Source organism: Falco rusticolus, chromosome 4 (assembly GCF_015220075.1).
Source record: "Falco rusticolus isolate bFalRus1 chromosome 4, bFalRus1.pri, whole genome shotgun sequence".
In the NCBI taxonomy this organism is placed as follows: Eukaryota; Metazoa; Chordata; class Aves; order Falconiformes; family Falconidae; genus Falco; species Falco rusticolus.
Genome location: NC_051190.1, coordinates 72,809,410 through 72,830,858, shown reverse-complemented (window position 1 = coordinate 72,830,858; position 21,449 = coordinate 72,809,410). Strand labels below are relative to the sequence as shown.

Here is a 21,449-nt window from a genome sequence, read left to right as displayed (position 1 = left end):
AAAAAAAATAACCCAGAAGGAAAAAAATATGCATATACATTTTCTCCTTCTTTAGTGTGTTAGACCAGATCAGGAAAAATTCCATTGAACACCACAGCCAGTATAAGCAAGGGGTGATGGCAGTGGAGAAACTGGGAACAAGACCTTCCTGTTTTGGCAGCTGCCTGCTGGTATAGTATAATAGCAGCCTTAGAACTGCAGCCAGAGCAAATGGAACTACTTTCTTCATGAAGCTGCTACCTAAATTGGCTCACCGTGGGGTCACACAAGTGTCAGTACCAGCACAGGGCAGGACAGGGAGTGTGTAGGGGGGGAGGATGGCATAGAAGCACAAGTTTAAAATAGCCTATGCTGATGCTGAATCACTCATCTAGTTTTATTCCTTAAGGCTGAACAATAAATAACTTGTAGATGCTGGAACTTACAGGAAAATTCCAAAAATTAATAGGATAACATGGCAAGAAGACTTACTTAGGCTATCATTATCCAGGAGCCAAAAAAAAAAGAGAGGAAAAACAAATTCTAGCCTAAAGACATTGGTAAGATGAAGATCAGAGTCAGAAATTAAAAGAAAAATCACCATCAGCTCAGAAAGAAATTGCACAGACTGACAAGTTATTAGCAAATTAAAGGGAGACATCTGGTAAGGAGACAAATCAAAGCATCATCCATAATGCTAGTTCTGAGGCCTCATGAGAAACACCATCACTCACTGTCAGAAAAATGTAAGGACCTTCTTATACACGTAACAGAAGCTGCACCTAGGGAAAAAACACCAATACAATGCAAGAACATTGCTGCCTTTCCACTGCTGTCTACTGGATAGAATCACTCCTGCTTGGAGGTGTCTAAGCTTACAAGCTCACCCAGAAAAGCTGCACTTACAGGTCTTTACAAGGCAGACCACCACCTCTGGTCACCCTATGCACCCACTTTTACTCCTCTTGTGCCTTACAAAGACACTATGGACTATCAGAACTCAGCTCTGAGCAGAGCACCACAAGCAGCAGACATCCCAGCAGCATGTGCTGGGGGACACGAGCTTCCCAACAGTGGCAGTGCTGCAAGGCAGCCACCACATCTGCTCACAGCGATGCAAGGCTTCCAGGAACCAAACTCTACTCGAATACAGACAATATTCCCATACTTTTTTTTTTTTTTTTAAGACCCAAAGAGAAGTTGGGGGATTTGCTGCAGCTGGGTTTACAGCCCAGAAAGCTTTGTTTTCCTCTCAAAAAGCCTATATTAGCATTTACTGCTTTAAAGGAGCCTTATGGACTCTTTCCTCCAATGGAATCAGTCCAGAAGGCCATCAGGGTATCATTTCATGGCCTGCTGCAACCAGACAATCCTCTTCTCCTCCGTTCCATTTTAAAGAGCTGGGACAATACATAGATTTCCACTGGCACCCAGGAGTTTACAGCACATATTCACTAATGCTAAAAGGGGTTTATTATTAAGATTAAAAAAAGCTCAGGTAAATTGAACTATTAAAATACGTGGAAAAGAAAATAATTACAGTGCTGAGAATAGTGAATGAAACATGCTTCATTCTGTTTTTGTCTGCCACCTGCACCACAACCATTATAATAACTTGCTATTGTAGGAAACTCATTTATACTATATAAGCCTTGCTGACAAATAACACCTGAAAGGGGGGTTTTTTTGCCTGTAGTACTTGTCAGGTACTCTGTGACCTTCTACATTAACTGCAGTAGCTAAGGTGGAATTATTATGCACAGTTGAGACACTGACAAAGTATAAGTATCTTCTAATTTTTGGCAGATATCTAAAGGACAACAGCAAGGACAGAAGTGTTGAGATACTAGGGAGGCAATAGGTAAAATGTCACAACGGAGACACAGATGCGGGCCCACTGGTTACTTGCTAAAACTAAACATCTACTTTAAAAAAGCTATTAGAATTAGAAGAAAAAATGAGCAGCAGGAATGAAAAAAGATATTCCTACTTGACAGCTTATGCTCAAAAAAGAAACAAATATAAAGAAAAAGTGGCAGGAAATGCAAGAGAAAAGGAAGATCCCTTTTGCCTTCGGACACTTAAATACTACAAAAACAACTATCAGTTTTTAAAGCCCTCAGGAGAGTGTGCACAAGGCTTGCTCTAGAATAAAAATGGAAAACTGCCAGCAAAACTCAGCATTTCAGGCTCTTTATCAGCACCAGCACATACCTGCTATAACAATAACTTCCCACTTACATAGCATTTTTTTACTATCAAATCATTTGACAAGCTTTACAATAGTATTTTTTCCCCCTTTCTGCCAATTTAAGAGGCAAGAGTGTCCAGAATGTCCCTGAAACTCTAGAACTGCAATATAAAGCATTTGTATACCTGTGGGTCACACCTTGAAAAAGCAGCAAAGATTGCTGCAGCTCCTCTCAGTGAAGGACAATGAGTTGCAATATTCATACCACAAAGCAATCCCTTGCTCCTTTGTTCCAAGCATCAGTTTCTCTTCCTACCTGTCCAATTCATCTTCTGCCTCATTAAATGGTGCAGCTCCTTTCTTTTTAGCCACAGAATAACGGTATCACACCTCCTGAAGTTTCTCCTACAATCTCAGCTCCAAAACATTCTAGATATGAAGAGCATGTCGGCATTGCTGCAGCCAGTACAACCTCATAACACACAGGATAAATAACAGCATTTATATTGCTAAACTGGATTTTGGAAGCAATACAGTGACTGGTTGACCTCCTCTTGTGTTAATTATTAAATTTTTCAGTCAACTTTATTCTCTGACCTCTTTTTGCCAGTCCCTGTTTCAGCTAACACTAGCAGCACATCAGCAACATAGTGGTCTACCACCCTTCAGAAGAATAAATACTTCAATGGTAGTGTTGCTGATGCAGTGGAATATTGGTGGGAGTAGGTTATAGAGAAGAAAAAAAAAAGAATTAAGAATAAAGACAGAACGCTGGGAATACAGCGACTTAAAAGCAGCTGAAAGACCTTAAAACACAATGAGAAAGTGAGAAGGGGCAGAAAAGATAGAAGAACTGTTAAAATCATGATTTAATGTTGGTTTTGTGTTCAGGAAAAAATTTACTTTTCCAGTCCTTTGAAAGGGGGAAGGCACATAATTATTTTTAGCAGGGCTTTTGTTTCACATTCTATTTATCTTTTCTTCACAAATGGAGGTGGGGGTGGGGATTCCAATTTTAAAGACACCATGGCACAGAATTAATTTTAAGCTGGAACTCAGTCTTAATGGGAAGCCCTTCTTATTTACAATGTTTTATTTATTGGTGCACCCCTACAGGCAAAATGCTACATGTCAAAAGCAATGGGCTGCTCCTCCCATTTTCACTTTAGAAAATGGCAAGGAATTCGAGCAGGGCTGATACTAAGTATCTCTTTCCACATCAGGAAAAGGCAGAACAGCAAGTTGAAACCCAAAATTAATTTGGGGTGTTTTTTCAATGTATCTAAAATTGAATTAATAGTTTCCTATGCCTGGTTATTATGATGAGTGCAATCAATTAGCAGGTTTTTATACTAGTTCATTTCCATACTTATTCTAGTGAATATGCTGAAAAGAATCCATTAACTGAGGTTGCTCATAGTAAGAGTGTTCACCAATCAGGAAAAAGACGCTCAAGAATGAAATTATACATCACAGATTCTGTTCAACCTTTTTGTGAATATCTTGGAATAAAATGTTGCTAACTGGCAAGGAGAAATCTTCTTGGCTTACATTGTGAAAATAAAAAAAAGTTAAATCCAACCTCGAATAAATCTATTCATGTGGAAGAAAAAATGCAGGCAAACACTGGTTGAACAATTTCTGTTTCCTGTTGTATAGCTCCACATTAATATCATCAAGAATTATGTAAAGAGGGCAATCTTCTACTCTTCCATTAAAAAAAAAAAACAACAAAAAAACAACAAAGCAGAAAACACAGTTAACACCTACCTTTTCTTCTTGACAGATGATGACAAAATGTTGTCCTGAATCGCCTTACATTTGGAAGCCTGTTCAAACTGGTAAATTCCATTTTTATTAACAGTTGTTCTGTTATAAAGGGAGGGAGGGAGAAAAAGCAACAAACTTTAAAAGACAGAACATATTCTGATAATACCGTCACATTTACTTTGCTATGACAGTAAGATTAATAATCGTCGATTTAGCTGAAAATATTACCGAAGAAATCTTATTGACTTTTATTGTGAAGCTTTTGTATAAAAGGGGAGTTTGCTGCTAGCAACTATAAAATCCTTGATTCTTTAAAGTAACCCTGTTTTATAGTCTGAATTATATTTTCTGCTTTACACTGTAATCAGAAAATGCAATGGAAAAAAAGAAATTAAATGGGAAGCCTCTTGAACATTATGTTTTGAAGGTATGTAAAATATTCACCAGCAAAATACTTAGCAGATGTGATTTCCTAAAGTTGTTGATGAAATGCAATATTCAGAGCCAATATAATATGTACAGGAAACACCACAGGTGAAATGGATCTTTGTACTTGTGCCTTAACTTACTGTACTTCCTCCCTTGTTTATTCTTTATTTACATAGTGAGAATAAATATTTGTAAAAGGAACCAAGGCAAGTACCAGTCATCTTTAATTCCTGTTGTCATAATTTCACCAAACACCTGTGTGGTCCTCTTGCTCTGTCAGTTCCAGTAGATGACCGAGATGTAAATTAGTAAATGACTGAGATACCAAGGTCTTACTCCATTCACCTCAGTTCACCCTGTATCTAGGCTCAATCTCATACCATCACCCTCTTCTGTCATCAACCTTCTGCTGTATTGTCATTTACCACAAAGTTTTTTTCCTCCAGCATTTTGATTTTCCTTGCTTCTCACCATCCTTCCCTCTTCCCTGCCCCCCCCTGCCCTGTTCCTCTGGGGCTCTTTCCACTGATTCCGTACTTACAGAGCACTTTGACACTGCAACCAGAACTAGAAATACAGAAGACACAGATGCTGTGTCATTCGCTCCTGGGTGTGAGCTGCAGCAGTAAACAGAACCCATGCTGTTCTTAGAAACACAGACCAACTGAGCCATCTCTGTACAGAGGCACTCACACACAAAGAGAAAAGCTGTGGACACAATGAACTCTGCTTCTGATCCATCATTCCTTTTACTAACAAGGACCAAAACTCCATTGCCTTCACCTGTTAAAACATGGAGACCACTCATCAACATGGTTTCTGCCAAGCTGATTTTGAAGCTTTTACTTGGGAAAGATGGCATTTCAAATCACAGAATCACAGAGTGGCTGAGGTTGGAAGATACCTCTGGAAATCAGCTGGTCCAGCCTCCTGCTCAAGCAGAGCCACTTAGAGCCAGCTGCCCAGGACTACGTTCAGACGGCTTTTGAATATCTACAAAGGTGGGCGCTTCACAAGCTCCCTGGTCAACCTGTGCCAGTACTCAGTCACCCTTACAGTGAAAAAGTGTTTCCTGTTGTTCAAAGGGAACCTCCTGTGTCTCAGTTGGTGCCCGGTGCCTCTGATCCTGTCACTGGGTACCACTAGGAAGAACCTGTCTCCACCATCTTTGCACCCTCCCTTCAGTTATTAATAAGGTCTCCTCTGAGCCTTCTCTTCTTAACTAAAATCTTAAACAATTTGAATAAGAAGACTGACCAAAGAAGAAAAAGCAGAATAAATGCTTATTTTGGTATTGAACAGATGGCATGTTCATAGCTATGACAGGAGAGGAAAAGGAATAAAGCACCTTTCCTTCTTTCTATTGCCTGTGAATTTTCTAGTGAATCAGTCACTCCATAGGAGCGCATCACCCAGGACATAGGCTGCAGAAGGCAGAGATCAGCTCTCTCCTGTTCTTTCCAACATCAAGAATTTCTTCCCAGCATATACTCTGTGCCCCCAAGGAAGTATGTTGTCTGCATCTCTCTTGTTGAGGGCAATGGTAAGAACATAGACCTGTGTCCTTTCAGTTCTGCAGTGACTTTAATAAAGAGTAACAGCTGGCACTACCTACTGAGAACTCCTAGGCTGAATTTGCATACAGCTCCTTATCTAATTCTTTTTCAAGGAGTGACATACAAATGTGAGGGCAGAAGGCTCTCAGAGCGCACAGTTCAGAGCATACAACGCAGCAGATCCAGCAAATATTCTGCCCGCATCATTTATGCACACGGGTTTATTGCAGCTTGGTCTGAATTGTTCTGTCTACACCAAAGAACCAGGTGGACCCTTTCATAAAAGAACCCAACACCAGTTCCCGAACCGATTTAGTTAGCACTAAATCATGTTTCCTCTCTCTTGCTTCTTTAACTCAGTAAGCTCAAATGATTCTTCTGCAGCTGCAGCTTAAAGTAAGAGAAATGGCTACAGGCAAAGCTTAGCTGCATAAACAGAACCTTAAAAAAAGAACTACTGATATCATAAGCCAAGTGCATGTTACTGCTGCAAGTAAGTCTTTCATTACAACTAAAAATCAAAATGCTGGATATGGATTGGAGATGTGGCCCCAGCCCTTCTGAGCCACAGCTGGTCAGAGGAGACCTTTAACACACGCAGCCTGCCGGGAAGACCAAGTCAGAGTAGGCGGTTAAGTTTGATCAGCTCCCTGTGAGGTGCATTGGAGAACCAACGTTCTTTCACAAGTAGGTTTCAGCTCTGTGCAGAAAATCATAGCAAGGTCCTTACAGCTTCCTATTAATTTATGTCCTGAGATCAGCGGGGCACTGAATAAATATTCTCTCAACCAAATACAAGCTTTACTCAACAGACTTTTAGTCTTAAATTCACAGCACTAAGATCAACTGAGGGAAGTTGTGCCATTTTTTAATATGTAAATGCTTTTTATGCACACATTTTAAAGACTTGAAAAATTAAAAAAGGAAGAAGTCAGGTAAAAAAGAATGAGCAAAATAAATCCCTGTTCTGTTTTGTCATTAAATCCTGACAATCACTTTTACAGCCATCAAGGGGAGAAAAAAGGAATGAGAAGTCTTTCCTTCCCTTTCATGTAAAGATTGGTGAAAATGGCACAACTGTGGGGAAAACCAGACATGAATTTTAATCCAAATTCTTTATCCATATAATGCAAGCACAAAATAGATCACCAACATGCTGCTTCTGTGGCTTTTTCCACACCAAATTTACTCAACACTCTTTATATGGTGCAAAAAGACACAAAACCAAAACTATTTATTTGTGAGACATGCAAAACTATGGTTCGCTGGCCAAAGTTAAATTTCTGACTTTCTGTTTAACTGTCAGATTGGCCTCTGTTTCATGAGTGAAACATTTTTGCATTCAGATAAAAGGGGTGTGCAAGGGGCAGTTCAGACTTCTGCTGCATTATTCATCGCAGACTTGTGCAGACATTAGACTCGAATTAGATTTCTGATCACTCAGGACAATTATGCTAGGCAACATTTACCACTAAATGAATTTACCTGACCTAGTGGATCACAGTCTTTATTCAATACTTAGAACTGCACTAAAACTTCTGTAATAAAATCAGGTAACATGCCTAACAATACAGATATTAGGCTACATTCAACTAATTTTGCAAACTCTTAAGACAGATGAGAACTTGAAGTGGAAACCATATTATATTCTGTTGGCTTGAACTCATAAAACTGATGAAACAGGGAAATTTCTGCTGCATTTTCCCTAGAGCTTAGATGTTCTCAAAGCCAGCCTCACTGGCCAAAATCTGAAAATCAGGGGTTTTTTTTAATCATATATGAACAGCTTGAAGACCACATACTTCCTATGGTAATTCTAGGAACTCAGAAAGTACACCATCTGTACTTTAATAAATCCACAGTAGATTAAGACCATGTGCCATATTTATCAGCACGTTGCCATTCTCTATCTTGCTCTCAGGAAAACAGCAGTTCCTTAAAGTGTAAAATTCTGTAAGACAAGGATTACACCCACCTTTAGAGTACACCCACCTTTAGAGTAAGAAATAGAGAAACTACATGGAAAGTCCATGGCCCCTTTTGCTGCACCTGTAGCATTCAAGTCCTGAGACTACAGGGAGCCTTAGTGCAGGGAATCACCAGACAGACAGATGCCTCAGTTAACATGGAGTTCTGGGGGAGCAGTGGCACAGAGAGTAAAGGAAAAGGGAAGCCCTTTAAAACCAAAACCAAACTCAACCCCAAACAGTTATCAGAGTTGGAAAATGGATGGACGTAAAAGGATGGATGAAAAAAAGGACAGGGGGTGGAGGTGGTGGGAATAAGCAAACAGAAAAAGGAAACAGTGCTGGAATTATACCATAACATAAAGATATGCCCAAGACTGAAAGGCCAATCTTCCAGAATTCCTGCAAAATCAGCTGGAAACAACTGAAAGAATGTGGCATGAGATTTTCAAAAGAGATCAGAACTAGACTGTTGGCAGCACTGAAAGTAACAATAATTTCACCTTTAATTTCAGCAACAGTTAAATTCACACTGAAGGTAAGGAAAAATCCCACTCATTGCCTTTATCCACCCCATGCCCAGTAGAATTAATTGTTGCACTTTTTCTACAGCATCCTGCTCTTGTCTGCCTGAAGCAGTACAGGACCTCTGAACCCTGTTCCAGCTGAGCATCTCCAGCTAAAAAGGGTAACTTCTGCATGCAGAATTGTGCTCTTATATCCTTCTACCAAAGTGGCACTGAACAGCTTTATCCCGATTGTGAATACCTTCTGTCTTAATCTCTCTCCCTTGAAGAGACTAATTTATATTTGAATGTCATAGTCTATTAGTTGAATACTATTAAAAACCTGTAAGCCACACTTGCCTAGGAAGGATGCTCTTAAGTGCTATCCTTGACACTTTTTCAAATTAATCTATGATAAGAATATGGTGATGTTTTTAAGGTTTGCAACAATTTAATAAGTCAATATACAATTTAAATGCTTGGTGAAATGGACTATAAAAATGGTTTTATCAAACCACAGAAGTAAGAATTTGTCTTGTAACATTAATCACAGTAACCAAGAAAGAGACTGATCCTACTAGCCTTGTTCAAGTTCCCATGGAGGTTTTGCAGTGCTAAATCAGGTCTTTAAGACAAGCTGCGTTTTGAAATTATTTGGAAGATCTTCTGGTGCTCTTCACCAGTTATACACAAGATTGGATACTTTTTATTTTTAAAATCCATAAACTGCATGACAGGTAACATGACAAGCAACACTGGGAGTTTCATGCTGGGTAAAGTGAAAAGAATAAGGTACTTACTCTAAAATGATGTTACAATAGTACATGATAGACAGAATGACAGAGCAGTTTCACTCGGACCAAGTAAACAGAAAGAGGCTGGGAAACCTTTCACCACTGTCAGAACATAAATGGGTCCTGGCAGCAGCTTTCAGCTGAACACCTATTCATTTAGACAGAACTAATACGTGAGGCATGTGTTCAGAATGTGCTCCTAAAATATGTCTGCATGCATCACTTGGGAATGAAGGGGAAAAAATACTAAGGGAGCAGTAAAATCAGTGAAGTGGCCAACAGTGCTGACCAATCTAAACTGTAGCAAATTATTTGTGCAATATACTGAGCTCCTGTTCATAATCGTGGTAATAGCCTGTCTCTTCTTCCCCTTCTGCCTGCCAGAATGCAATATTTTGACAGGAGACAGAATGCACAGATCTCTGTAGCATAGTTAATTAAGTATAGTTGTTTATTCCCTAGGCCTGCATAAAGATCTGCTGCTCAGAGAGGAATTGGCGAAACCAACACTATAGAACACTGTATTAATACTAACTTGTTTACTCACAGCCCTGCAATCACTTCCTACCACTGCTCATTTACCCCAATAGTCCCTGCATTGGGCTTGCCTCAGACCTGAAAATACAGAGACTAAGGTAGGGAAATAGTAAGCGAATGCCATAAAATTGGCAACACGGAGTAACAGCGCAGTGGTGGTCAGTTCTTCAGGATACTACTGCCTTGTTATTACTTGTATATAAAGTACATATAAATAGTGCATGACAAAACTATTTTCACTTCTCTTGTAGGAGCTGGCATTATTTATCTGCTGTATATTCCTGGGCAGTACAAAAGGAGCTAGAACTTCTGCCCAAGCTTAACACAGCACACCCCAGGCCTCATAACAGACTACCTAGCTCCTGTTATTATTGTCACCTTCCCCTGATAAGCATTAGCAGTACCAAACCCTCTATTCTGCTATTAATGCTGTGACTACACAAAAAAATATGCTGGCACAAACACAGCTGGGGAGGGAGGGAGGACTAAGTGTCTAAAGGCTGGAAAAGTGCAAGGCTACTTCTTTTGGTTGTACTGTTGTCTTAAGCAAGTTTAAACTGTACCTGCAGTTACAGCTTAAAAACTGAGATGATGGTATGAGGTGTAGACATGAGGATTTGCCAGAGAACCGTAGTACTGCAGTGCAAATTATACTGGTTCCATGAATAAATGTGGGGACTGCTAGAACACTCTTAACAACAATGGCCTTTTGTTTAGTAAGAAACCTTACTAACAGGCACAGTAGGCAGTGATTTAAACCAAAGACAAAAACTGGAAGTCACACTGTAGAGGCAGTCACATTGTTCGAGTTATCTAACACTTAACAAGAAAAAGTGGTAAGAATGTCCTGCAAGAGACAAACCACATCTTCAAGGTTACTTACTAGGACACAGATCTTCAGAGAACTTTCGATGCCTGGTCGCCATCTAATGAAATCTTGCTGTGCATAACAGCTGCCTAAATATCTATGACAGTCTGAACCAATCCCCAGCTTTTCTACCTTTCATCCTTTGGTTTCATCCTTTTAAAAGAATTACTCAAAGTAAAGGAACAGATTAACTTTCAATATTGCGAGGCAACAGAGTAATAGGGCCTTAAAGACTCTTCAGGAGATGTCTGGTTACAAATACACCTCCAACAGCAAAGGAAATCATGATAAGAAGAAAGATTAGCTTGCGATTCAGAAGATTGTCCAGTTTACTTACACTTGAGTTCAAGAAGGATAGCACCCAGCTTTTTTTTCCTTTTCCCATTCCTGTATCCTCCCACCAAAGTTGCTAAGAAATCTTAACTTTCCAGAAAAAACACATCAAACTTACGAAGCAATCAGAGTCTAACCTAACACCCGTGCACATCCTCTTACACAGGAAAGGACACTGCCATCAGTGACACAGCACCAAAAGATTGCTCCTAGTGTTACATATCAACATAGTAATGTAGTCTCAACCAACTCAAAAATTCACTAACCTCTGTACAACCTATTTCAATGAGGGACTCTTCTGTCCTTTTGCTATACTCACGGACACTGCAGCAAAACCCCACTGCAAACTGGCATCTAATTCCTATTGACCAGACTATCCATCTCCATCACTGAGGGACTGGTCTGAATCTCCTGAATGGGTCCAGATGCTCTCTGGATCAAATCTCTCCAGCATGGCCCTCAGCCAGGCCCAGTCCAGCTGCTGCCTGGATCAACCCCCTCCAGCACGGCTCCCTGCCCAGTCCAGCTGCTCACTGGATTAAGTAACAGCTCCTGGTCAGTCCAGCAGCTCTCTCTCCTTCCTCGTATGCCAAACATGCACCACAAACTCCTGTCAGGCTAGCTTACTGAGCACAGTTACTCAGGTGAGAAAGAACATCCTCTCCTGGATTCAGCCAGTAAGCCATCCCTCCGAAGACACTACAGTTACAGAAGCTAGAGTGAAATGAAACTTTCTTTGATTAATAATTTACTTGTCACCCTTTTGCAGTCACTTAGTTATGAAAAAATACAATTTCATGTTGATCAAAACTAGCTCCAAACTGGTGCGAAAATCCTCCAAGTAGGTTAAGGAAAAGCATATATTTAAAATTTCATGCTCACTTGCCATATTACAGAGATTAAAAACTGACCCATACGTGCAATGGATTTTCAGCCCTCTTTGGTATGTGTTGCTTCCACTTTTTTTGCTCCAGTTGTGAGTGTACTAAGAACAGATGGGAAGTAGCTAGACTGTTCTCTGAAGTGCTCTCTGCCAGCATTTCTAGTCAATTTTACTCCATGGTTTAGTACACAGAGCTGAGTGGAAGGAGACTGCAGCTCAGAAACTAGCAGGGAAAAGGAAGAATATGACAAGACGGGGCAGGGGGGAACCACAGACGTAACACAAAACAGAGCAGAGGAGAACAGAGTGGCAGCCACAAAAACCAAAGCAGAACAGAGAACATACTGCAAAAGCAGTAAATTATAAGGAATGGAAAAGAAGGGGAAAAAAAGGCAGGAAGGGAAAAAATGAGCGCAGGAAAGAGAAGCAGGCTAGAAGCAAGTAACTGCAATTAGAATTCTGCAAATGTTCCTATTCCTTTTGTTTCGCTCTAATTTTGAAAGATGTTATAAACACGGCTTGTGAAACTTCTAAAATTTGAGGCTGTAAGCACAAGAGTCTTATCGGAAACATATAAGAAACCTACTGTTAGGGTATGCTGCAATGGTTACGACTAACATCACTTAGGGAAAACTTAGGCAATCATGGAATGGTTTGGCCTGGAAGTGACCTTAAAGATCACCTGGTTTCACCCCCCCTGCCATGGGCAGGGACACCTTCTACTAGACCAAGTTGCTCAAAGCCCCATCTAGCCTGGCCTTGAACACTGCCAGGGATGGGGCATCCACAGCTTCTCTGGGCAACCTGTACCAGTGCCTTACCACTCATTGTGAAGATTTTCTTCCTTATATCTAATCTAAACCTACCCTCTTTCAGTTCAAAGCCATTCCCCCTTGCCCTATCACTACATGCCCTTGTAAAAGGTCTCTCTCCAGCTGTCTTGTAGGCCCCCTTTAGGTACTGATAGCTGCGGCTGTTTCAGCCTCAAATTCAGCTACACGGGGTGAGATGGTGGCCTCAGTAAGGTTAACTGCATTGTCACCATCGATTTCAATGTAACCAGAACATCACAGTTCCCATGGAAGACCCAGTTCCCAAGTTCTTTGTATTTTTTATCATGTGTTTTTGACCATAATATATATTAACATCTAATAATTATTAGAATTTCAATGTTAATGAGACCATATAAAGTAAAACAGTAGCAAAAACATTTGCAAATGACTTCGTACATAGTAATATCTCATGTGTGGATTATACCACCCTCTTCTGCACTATTAGTTTTCCTACAGTGTGTGAAGACTCAAGAGCATGAAAACAGAGTCTTTAACATTGAAGCCTGCATGTAGGAAACAATTTGTTTCACAGCTAATTTTACCAACTATTTTCATATTAAACTTCACAGTATAAAATAAGAGGCTGTAAAGCAAAGATCTACACTGATGTAAAAAATCAAGACATGGGATCAAGCGAAAGGTCTCCCATGAAGTAAGATGCTACACAACATGATAAAGGCTTACCATGTCTCGCCTTCATCCTATGGATTTTAAAGAAGAAATCGGTATTTTTAACTAAATACACGTTACAAAACTGGTAACAATATTACCCAGCTCCACCTTCCTGGGAAAAAGAATAAAAGATACCTGGAACATGCCGTTCAGCAAGCACTTTCTGCGCTGTACATTAACAAAACTGCTATACGCAACATTTTATTGGGCTCGAAACCAATGGCAGAGTGGCAGCTGTCATTTAAGAGGGCCTACGAGCCTTTATTAGCAATAAAGTGAATGTTCATTTCCTCAGTCTAATAAGACTCCGACGGTGCTCCCTGATGAAGCTGCCAAAACAAAAGGCAGAACGAAGGGGAGCAAGGGCAGGTCTCCGCTCCTGCAGCCCCCTCCCCACGGCCGCACAGCACGGCACCGGGGGCAGGCTGCCCGTACCTGTTCTCGGTCTGAGGAAGGGACGTTAGGGGGGACCTGAGGGCTCGCACCACTTTCGGCGTGACAGTAGCTACTCCCGCGTCCTCCTCCCAGCCTCTGGCAAGCAAGACGGGAAAACAAAGTTGTCAAAACCAGTGATTAAACATCACCAGCGTGAGCAGCGCCGGTCTCCTCCCCACGAATCGTTCACACACCGCGGACAACCGAGCCGAGCCGAGCCCAGCCCAGCCCAGCCCAGCCCGCGCCGGGGGGCACCGCGCCGGGCTCCGCCGCGCCCCTCTCCCGGCGGGGGGCTCGCCGCGTCCCGCTCCTTCCCCAGCCGGCTCCAGGCTCTCCCGCCCCGCAGCCCCACCGCGGCGGGCGAGACCCCCCGGCCGCCCTACCTGGCGCGGAGGGGCTGCTGGCCGCCCAGGCGCAGGAGGCAGCCGCCGAGCAGCAGGCTGCCCAGCGCCACGGCCAAGGCGATGACAGCCCGCATGGTGCGCTCGGCAGCGGCGCCCGCCGCAGCTACGGCCGCCCCATAGTATTTAAGCAGGATGCGGGGAGGGGGAGGCGGCCATGGCAGCCACAGGGTCTCTCTGCTCCGCCCCTCGCCCGCAGCCCTGCGCCGCCGCCATCAGCCCCCCCTCCCACCGCGGCCGCGGCTCGGGGCCCTGCCCGCCGGGGCCGGCCGCCCTGAGGGGCCGGGGCGGCTTCCCGCCAGCCCTCCCGCCAAACTTTCCCCTCAGGCGAGCGGCGCGGCGCTCCCCGGGCGGGGTGCCGGGGACGGCGGCCACCGGGCGGGGGCCGGCTCGGCAGGGCGCCGCCGGCTCGGTTCGCCCGCTCGCTGCCGGGGCGGCGGTGCCGGCGGGTAGCGGCTGGGCTCGCTGAGCTGCCGCGGCGTGAGGGCGGGACCTGGGCGGCCTTTCCTCACGGCCGCTCGGGGCGTTTCTCGGTAGCCAGGGCGGCGGTGCGGCTACCCTGCCTTCCGAGGGAGTTACAATACTGTGGAAACTTTAACTGGTGGGGGCCGCGGTGCCGGGGGGGCGGGGGAGGCGCGGAGCAAGGGTGGCCCGGCGAGGGGCCGCCGAGGAGGCCCGGGCAGCCTGCCCGGCTCCGTGGCTGGTGTAGCGAGGTCGTGGTTGCCTTAATAGCTCGCTATCTTATTTATAAATGACAGTCGATGTGTTTTGTTTTGTGGGTTTGGGTTTTTGGTTGGGTTTTTTTTGAAGATTTATTTGCAGTGGGTTTGGTAAAGAAATTTTTCAGTGGTAAGTTTGTGTCATTTTACGTAATGTTGCATTTAGTATTGTTTTCACAAGGCCAGCCATTGCCATGAGAAACCTAATAAGGTAACAAGGTGCCATTAATTAGGCTGCCTTTATTACCAGAGGGGGTGGTGGAGGTGCTATACCTTAGAGCAGCCTTTAAGCTGTGAGCCAGCTGACACCTTGGTTTTGCAGATTCTTCCCTATCGTTCCTGTTTTCTGTGTCGGCAAGCATTCCCTTAAGCCTTGGAGCTGCTCTTATTATGTTCCCAAACAATGGCTGGAAAGCCTCAAAATAAGAGTACTGCTGCAGCCGTATAAATGAAGTAACAAGGGAGTTGATACTGTGACTGGTAAGTAGTTAGGTATGACAAGGAGAAGCAGCATGCCTACAGTGCATCAGGAAAACAGCAGAGCACCAGCTGTGATGGGGTATGCTAGGAAATACCTAATTATTTCTTAGGGCATTTTTAGCTCACTGGCAAGCAGTGCTGTGGGTGCTGGTGGGAGGAAGCTAGAAGCAGTTGCGGGATGGTGTTGCCAAGGGGTAGCGAGTAACAGACTGGCTCAATGCACAGTCCCCCTGTGAACACAGCTGTCATTCCCTTGGCTTTGAAGTGCTTGGTTGTAATAGACAAAGCCGGTGCTAAGACTTCTCAAGTCCTGAAGAAGTTTGCTGTTTTGAGGCTGTCGTGAATCGTGAATCTTTTGAACATGAAGGTGTTTCATCACTGCTTCAAAAAATTCTTACTTCAGCTTCAGGCCTATCCTATAAATCCAGTTGACAATGTTTATGAACGTGTAGGGGCCAACAGGAAACTTTTCAAGGTATGTATATGTTCATTGGTTAGCACATACCAGAAATTTCAATTCCACCATTACCTCTGTAAAACTTGAAGGCTCCTGCCTATGTTAGTGAATATTATTATAAACTATTTCATAATATCCATTAACTACTCTGTAAAACAATAAATCTTTCATTTCAGAAAGTCTAGTGGTATTCTGTTTCAGCTCTGAATAAAAGAAGACTAAGAATTACAGTCCGGGAAACTATTTGGTGTTTCTTCCCCTCTCACTGTTATTTCCCTCTGCAATACGGTTTTCCCATGAGTCCTGAAGTATCGCTGTCAGCTAATCCATGGGAAATCTAGTGATGTCAGTGAGGACATCGTATTTCAAGTTGGAGGTCTGCTGCCAGCACTAGTCTAATATCAGTAGAGATTTTTTCCCAGATCAGAAGGTTAATCTTTGTGTCATATTAAAGTTCTTGCAAAGAAGATGGGAAGGTTATAAACAATATCTGTTTAAATTAGACTTGGCACTTGGTGCTTATTGTTCATCAACAACTTTACAAACACTTATTGATTGATTGTCACAGTATCTCTAGGTGTTACCAGCCTCAATTTCCTGGCAGAACAGCTTAGTAGAGAGGTTAAGTGACTTAAGTAAAGGGTGAGATGAGAATCAATGGTAAATCAGGATTCAAATTCAGGAATGCTGGATTAAAAGGTGAAGTTTTTCCTTGCGTAATGTTGCCATGTTAGAAGTGACTGTGTCAGATAACATAACGTAGAGGGCCAAAATGATAAAGGCACAGGTGCCAAAGATGCCACACAGGAAAACACCAGGACTGAACACTGTATGCTGACACTGTCCACCATCCCATCCTCTTCCTGACAGCTGGAAGCTGCTGCATCTTGGCAGCATCCCCCAGCCTCTGATTCTTGTTAGTTTCTGAAGTCAGTGGGAACTGGTAATTGCTGGCTTGCACAGAAGGAAGAGATCACTAATCAGCCAGGTGGTGTCATGATGCCTTTGCTGAGTTTCTACAACCCTACTTAGCTGCTAATTTGGAGAAGTAAAATGTAGCCTTGGGTATCATCCATGAATGGCTGCTGCCTCCCAGGTCAACAGGATTGCATCTTAAAAGGAGTCTGGTGGTGGTGCCTGTAGGGCTGCTGGTCACATGGAGCTAGCTTAGCCTTCTTACTTCCAGCAGCTAAATCATATTAAGAAGCAATTAATGTTCATTAAATGCTTTCCTAATGCTGCCTTCTCATCTAAGAAATGGCTGTCATAGCGATATTAGTTATTGCAAATAGGAGGAGAGATGACTGGTACAATTAGGAAGAAGAGAAAGGTACTTAAGATATTCAGTGAAACTGGAGTCCCGTGTTGTGGCAAAGCATGAAAGTCCCCAAGGTGAGATGTTGGTGTGATACTACTATTTCAGTATTTTTAGTGTAGTCATCAATGCGAGTTCTTTTAGCAAAAATAAATCAAAAAAACCTGCAGAAACGAAACATATGGGTTTCAGACTAGGAGAAAGTCAGTGGTTCATTGCGTTTCACAACTTTTTCATTTATTTCCACCCACAATTTTGGGCAACATGGTTTTAAAAATGATAAACAGCAAGAATGGAGATGCTTTCTGCTAAACTCCAGGACAACAAATTGTCCAGATAATTTCACAAAAGCAAAATGGCAAACCCCAGTGCATTCCGGTACCCCATTTAAAAAGTCAAGTCCAAACCTTATAATCACCTTGTGTGGCTGCTGCTGCTACAATTTTGCAATCTTGCTTTGATGTTTTTCACTTTTTTCAGGACAGGATTTTGTGTCCTATAACTTACAAAATAGGCTTTATTAAAATAATTAATAACTAAATTCAGTCAGCAGTCTGTTGAGGGTCTATATAGAACTAGCTGAAGTATTAGGTGTTTCAAAACAGTTGTGTACCCCACTTTTGAGATGTTCATCAAGTGTGCTACTGACAGCTCATCTTGTAAGGCACCATTCACTCTCCAGAGAAAGGTCAAGGTCAGGACACATGGAGAAGTCTTCAAGATGCTGAGCGTCTCATAAGATGTCACACTTACGGTAGGACTTCCCTCGTGTGCACAAATTAAATGATTTTTCACTGTTGTAAACTAGCTGTGATTTTTGTTTTGTCAGAGTATTGTTGTACTGTGTATGCTTCACCAGATTCCTCTGTTCAGTTTAACTGAGTAACCAGCTTTTCCTCTTCAGCAATCATGATCCTGCCCCATGGCAGATAAACGTTCACTGCCAAAAATGCATCTTTTAGCATAAGCAAACCTGAGGCCAGTAACTACTGAAAATCGGTGCTCTACTGCCAGCCACTGTGCAAGGCTTCATCCAATTAAGGGTGCTGTGGGCACTGAAATGCCCTTAATTGTAGTGCAGTCCAGTGTGTATATTCTTCCTAAGGAAGCTGAAGGGGGGGAAGAGGATCTGATTTCTAATTAGATACAAAGGAGGATTTTAATGCAGAAACTCCAAAAACTTGCAAGTTTTTAACCTGAAGGGAGATACTATTTTTTTTTTTTGCCCCGTTCTCCTTCTTAAATGCTCTCAGCGTGACTTCCTAACATAACACCATAAGAAAGGCCATATTGGGTCAGACGAGAACAGTGTGTTCTTCAGGCAGTGCCCAGTAGCAGACTACTAGGGAAGAACAGTGCAGTGATCCGTCCCTAGGATCCTTTCTCAGCTTGCAGCAATCAACAGCTGAGGGAATTTCTGAACCAGAGCTATCTGTGTGTTTAGTTGCCTTTCATGGATTTTTCTTCTATAATTGTGTCTAATTGCTGTAAACTTTTGGCATCAACAGTAGCTTGTGTCAACGATTTCCATCCAAGCTGAAATCCTTCCCATTACGATTAGTCCAGGAACAATTTGCTAAGAAAAGTGTCTGTTATTTGGAAACGTTGATATCCTATGCTAAAGGACATGAAGTGCTAAGTATTCTGTTGCAAAGAATTTTACTACACATTGCACAAATCAGTGCTGCTCTTAATACAAATTCACAGCATCCATTGCTAGAATTCAGAGTGAGTTATTACAGAGCATACTGTGAATGCAAATTAAAAATAATGCACAACACTCAACTAAATCCTAATGGACCAATGGCACAATGTCAAATAGATCAGGAGCAAAGACTTTTAATACTATTATTAAAACCCCAAGCAAACAAACAAAGCAAGTAAATCAGCACTGACAAAAACTGTTGCAGCAACATTTACTCATCATAGATGAGCACGCAGGCTGATGGTACAGCTCCCAGAGGTTCTTGAAATGCCTGCACGGCTGAAGGGGGAATATGCCTCCAGGGATGTCACATAATGGAAGAGTTCTCATCAGGCACTATGGTCGATGGTTGAGGTAATTACATCAAGCTAAACATTTCTTTCCATCAATGAGTGTGGCACAGTGTGTCCAGCTGCTTATCTGTAGAAAAATCCAATTTCCAATTTGGGGTCACATGTTTGTTGAAGTGTGTGTATAAAATATTCAGTGATAGAAACAAGGGGCCATAGTGGAGTTCAGAGTCATCCTTAATGATACACGTGGTGGGCTGCGGTGGTTGGTCAGCATTGTTCATGCTTATTGGAAATCAGAACTGTAATTTAGGAAAATAAATAAATGCATTATGTAAGCAAATGGCAGGGATTACTTGGAAGAAGAAAAAAGGGATGGCTGTATGAGGGCCGAATCTTGGGAGAGAAAGATCATCTATTGAGTTTGATCCAGGATACTGGCCTGACAGCCCAGCTCCAAACTGGCTTCTTGGGATCACAGTGTGCTGAAAAAAGCTAGAGCCCCGCCCCCCCCTTCCTCCCCCCCCCCCCCCCCCCCCCCCCCCCCCCCGTCATTCTTTCATGTCCTTTGTTGAAATTCACATGGAGTACAGTAAATATAAAAATAAGGAGGCATCGTATGCTGATGTATGGGGAAAGACTACTTCATTGGTACCATAGAACAACAGATGTGATACAGAGCACCATAAACATGGATTTGAGGGGTTTGGAGGAAGACAGGACCTCTGTCTTTAAACTGAGAAAAAGCCATTAACCTCATTAAATAGACCTAAAAATATAACTGCCCAGATTTCAGCCTAAACCTATTCCTACATAAAACTGATTCTCCCAGTCTCTTCTGCAGTAAAAACTGTTGAATGCTCCATAGAAACGTATCTGCTGCAAATGCCAGATTTTCCATGTTCCATCATCAGGGGTACTCCTTAAGCTGTTTGCAGCATTGTGAAGTGAATGCGGGTAAGGCTGCGGTGCAAGGGAGATGCTCAGTGGGTGCAGGTGTGCCTGAGCCCCCCTGCCTGCAGTGGCCGTGCCTGAGAGAGGGACATGGGGACCCACAGTGGGGGCAGCCAGAAAGGGCTTGTGACTGTGGGATGCCCTGCTGAATAGAGATCATCTGGAGGAGAGCTCACGTGTGTAGCCTGTATGGGAAATTAATCATAAGGGTGCTTGAGAGCCAAGGAGCCAGCTCAGCAAGGTTCTTCAGCTCAGATGCAGCTTTAAGCACACGAATATTTCTGTTAAACTGGGGCCAGACTTGTGCTTCTAGTGAAGCACCTGCCAGGTTTCTCTGAAAGCTCAATGTGTCTCTGCAATGAAACATCAGTGTTTGCACAGGGCAGGGGCCATATCTGTGCAGTGATGGGGAAAAGGAAGACAGCGAACCTTCAGCACACCCTGGGAAGAGAAATGATATAGGAAAATAAGCCATGCAAAAAAATACCTCTTAGCGTCAGGGTAGCCCTCCTGTTTCAAGATGCTCAGTGAAACTGAGGGAAAAAAAGCCTCCAGATAATCCTTTATTTGTTTGTTTAGCAGCATTTTGAGGCATTTATAAACTGAAGTTGAAAACCTTTACCTCCAGACAGAAATAAGCCCAGGCTACTTCAAGAGCGAGCAAGTTAGGCGTTTGGGAAGATTTATTGTAAACTGGGGTTCTCTCAAGTGTCTCTTTTTTTTTTTTTTTTTTTCCTCCGTTCTGAGGTAATTTTCTGTCTGAATGGTAAAGGTTGTAGACCAGAGTCCAAAGCGGGCCAATACATGATGGGATTCATACTGATATTTGAGAGCCACCTCACGTGGTGTGAGCATCGCTGTCCTGCTGGGGTGGGAAAGGCAGCTGGGAGAGTGGGACGGGGGTCATCCCTGACAGCCGTGGAGCAGCGCAGCCCCTCTCTGGCATGGGGAGCAAGTGAGAAACCTCGGAGGGCCTGTGCCATGGCCAGGGGGTGTGAAAAGCGGCAGATGAAGTCCAAAGGAGGGAGCCGGGACTTTTTTTCTCTCCCAGCAGATGATCACCTGGGCTCAGCTCTCTGTCTCTCTGTCCTCTAAACGTGTAGTGCTAGGAACAGGACTCCATCCCCCCAGTGAGATCCTTCAGTTATGTAAATATAATCTCCTCTGTGATTCGTGCGTTAGTTAAAAATAACAATTCTTTTAAATGTTACTTTCTCCATTTCAGTAAATGTGCTGATATCCCATGCCTCGGTGACAGGCCTTGCTGATCATGTTGCGCTCCTGGCTCACTTTCATTAGGCTCTGCAAATATGCTGCCATTCTCACAAAATCTGTGTACTGGGTAAGCTAGAATCTCTCTTATGGTCCTCAGATA

At 43.0% G+C, this 21,449-nt stretch overlaps 1 protein-coding gene across 2 annotated transcripts in view; it reads right to left on the bottom strand.

Annotated features, from left to right (window-relative positions):
* The window catches only part of ST8SIA6 (ST8 alpha-N-acetyl-neuraminide alpha-2,8-sialyltransferase 6), a 43,734-nt gene extending 29,166 nt beyond the window's left edge, over nucleotides 1–14,568 (bottom strand). Inside the window, exons 1-3 of one of the 2 annotated variants that reach the window (XM_037384904.1) lie at nucleotides 14,137–14,568; nucleotides 13,754–13,849; nucleotides 3,941–4,039 (exon numbers count right to left, since the gene is read on the bottom strand). In XM_037384904.1, the coding sequence (XP_037240801.1) occupies nucleotides 3,941–4,039; nucleotides 13,754–13,849; nucleotides 14,137–14,231 (290 nt within the window). In that variant the 5' untranslated portion in view covers nucleotides 14,232–14,568. Of the gene's footprint in view, nucleotides 1–2,486; nucleotides 2,688–3,940; nucleotides 4,040–13,753; nucleotides 13,850–14,136 lie in introns of those variants that run through there. The other variant, XM_037384905.1, reaches the window with a different exon arrangement.
* Between the last annotated feature and the right edge of the window lie 6,881 nt (nucleotides 14,569–21,449).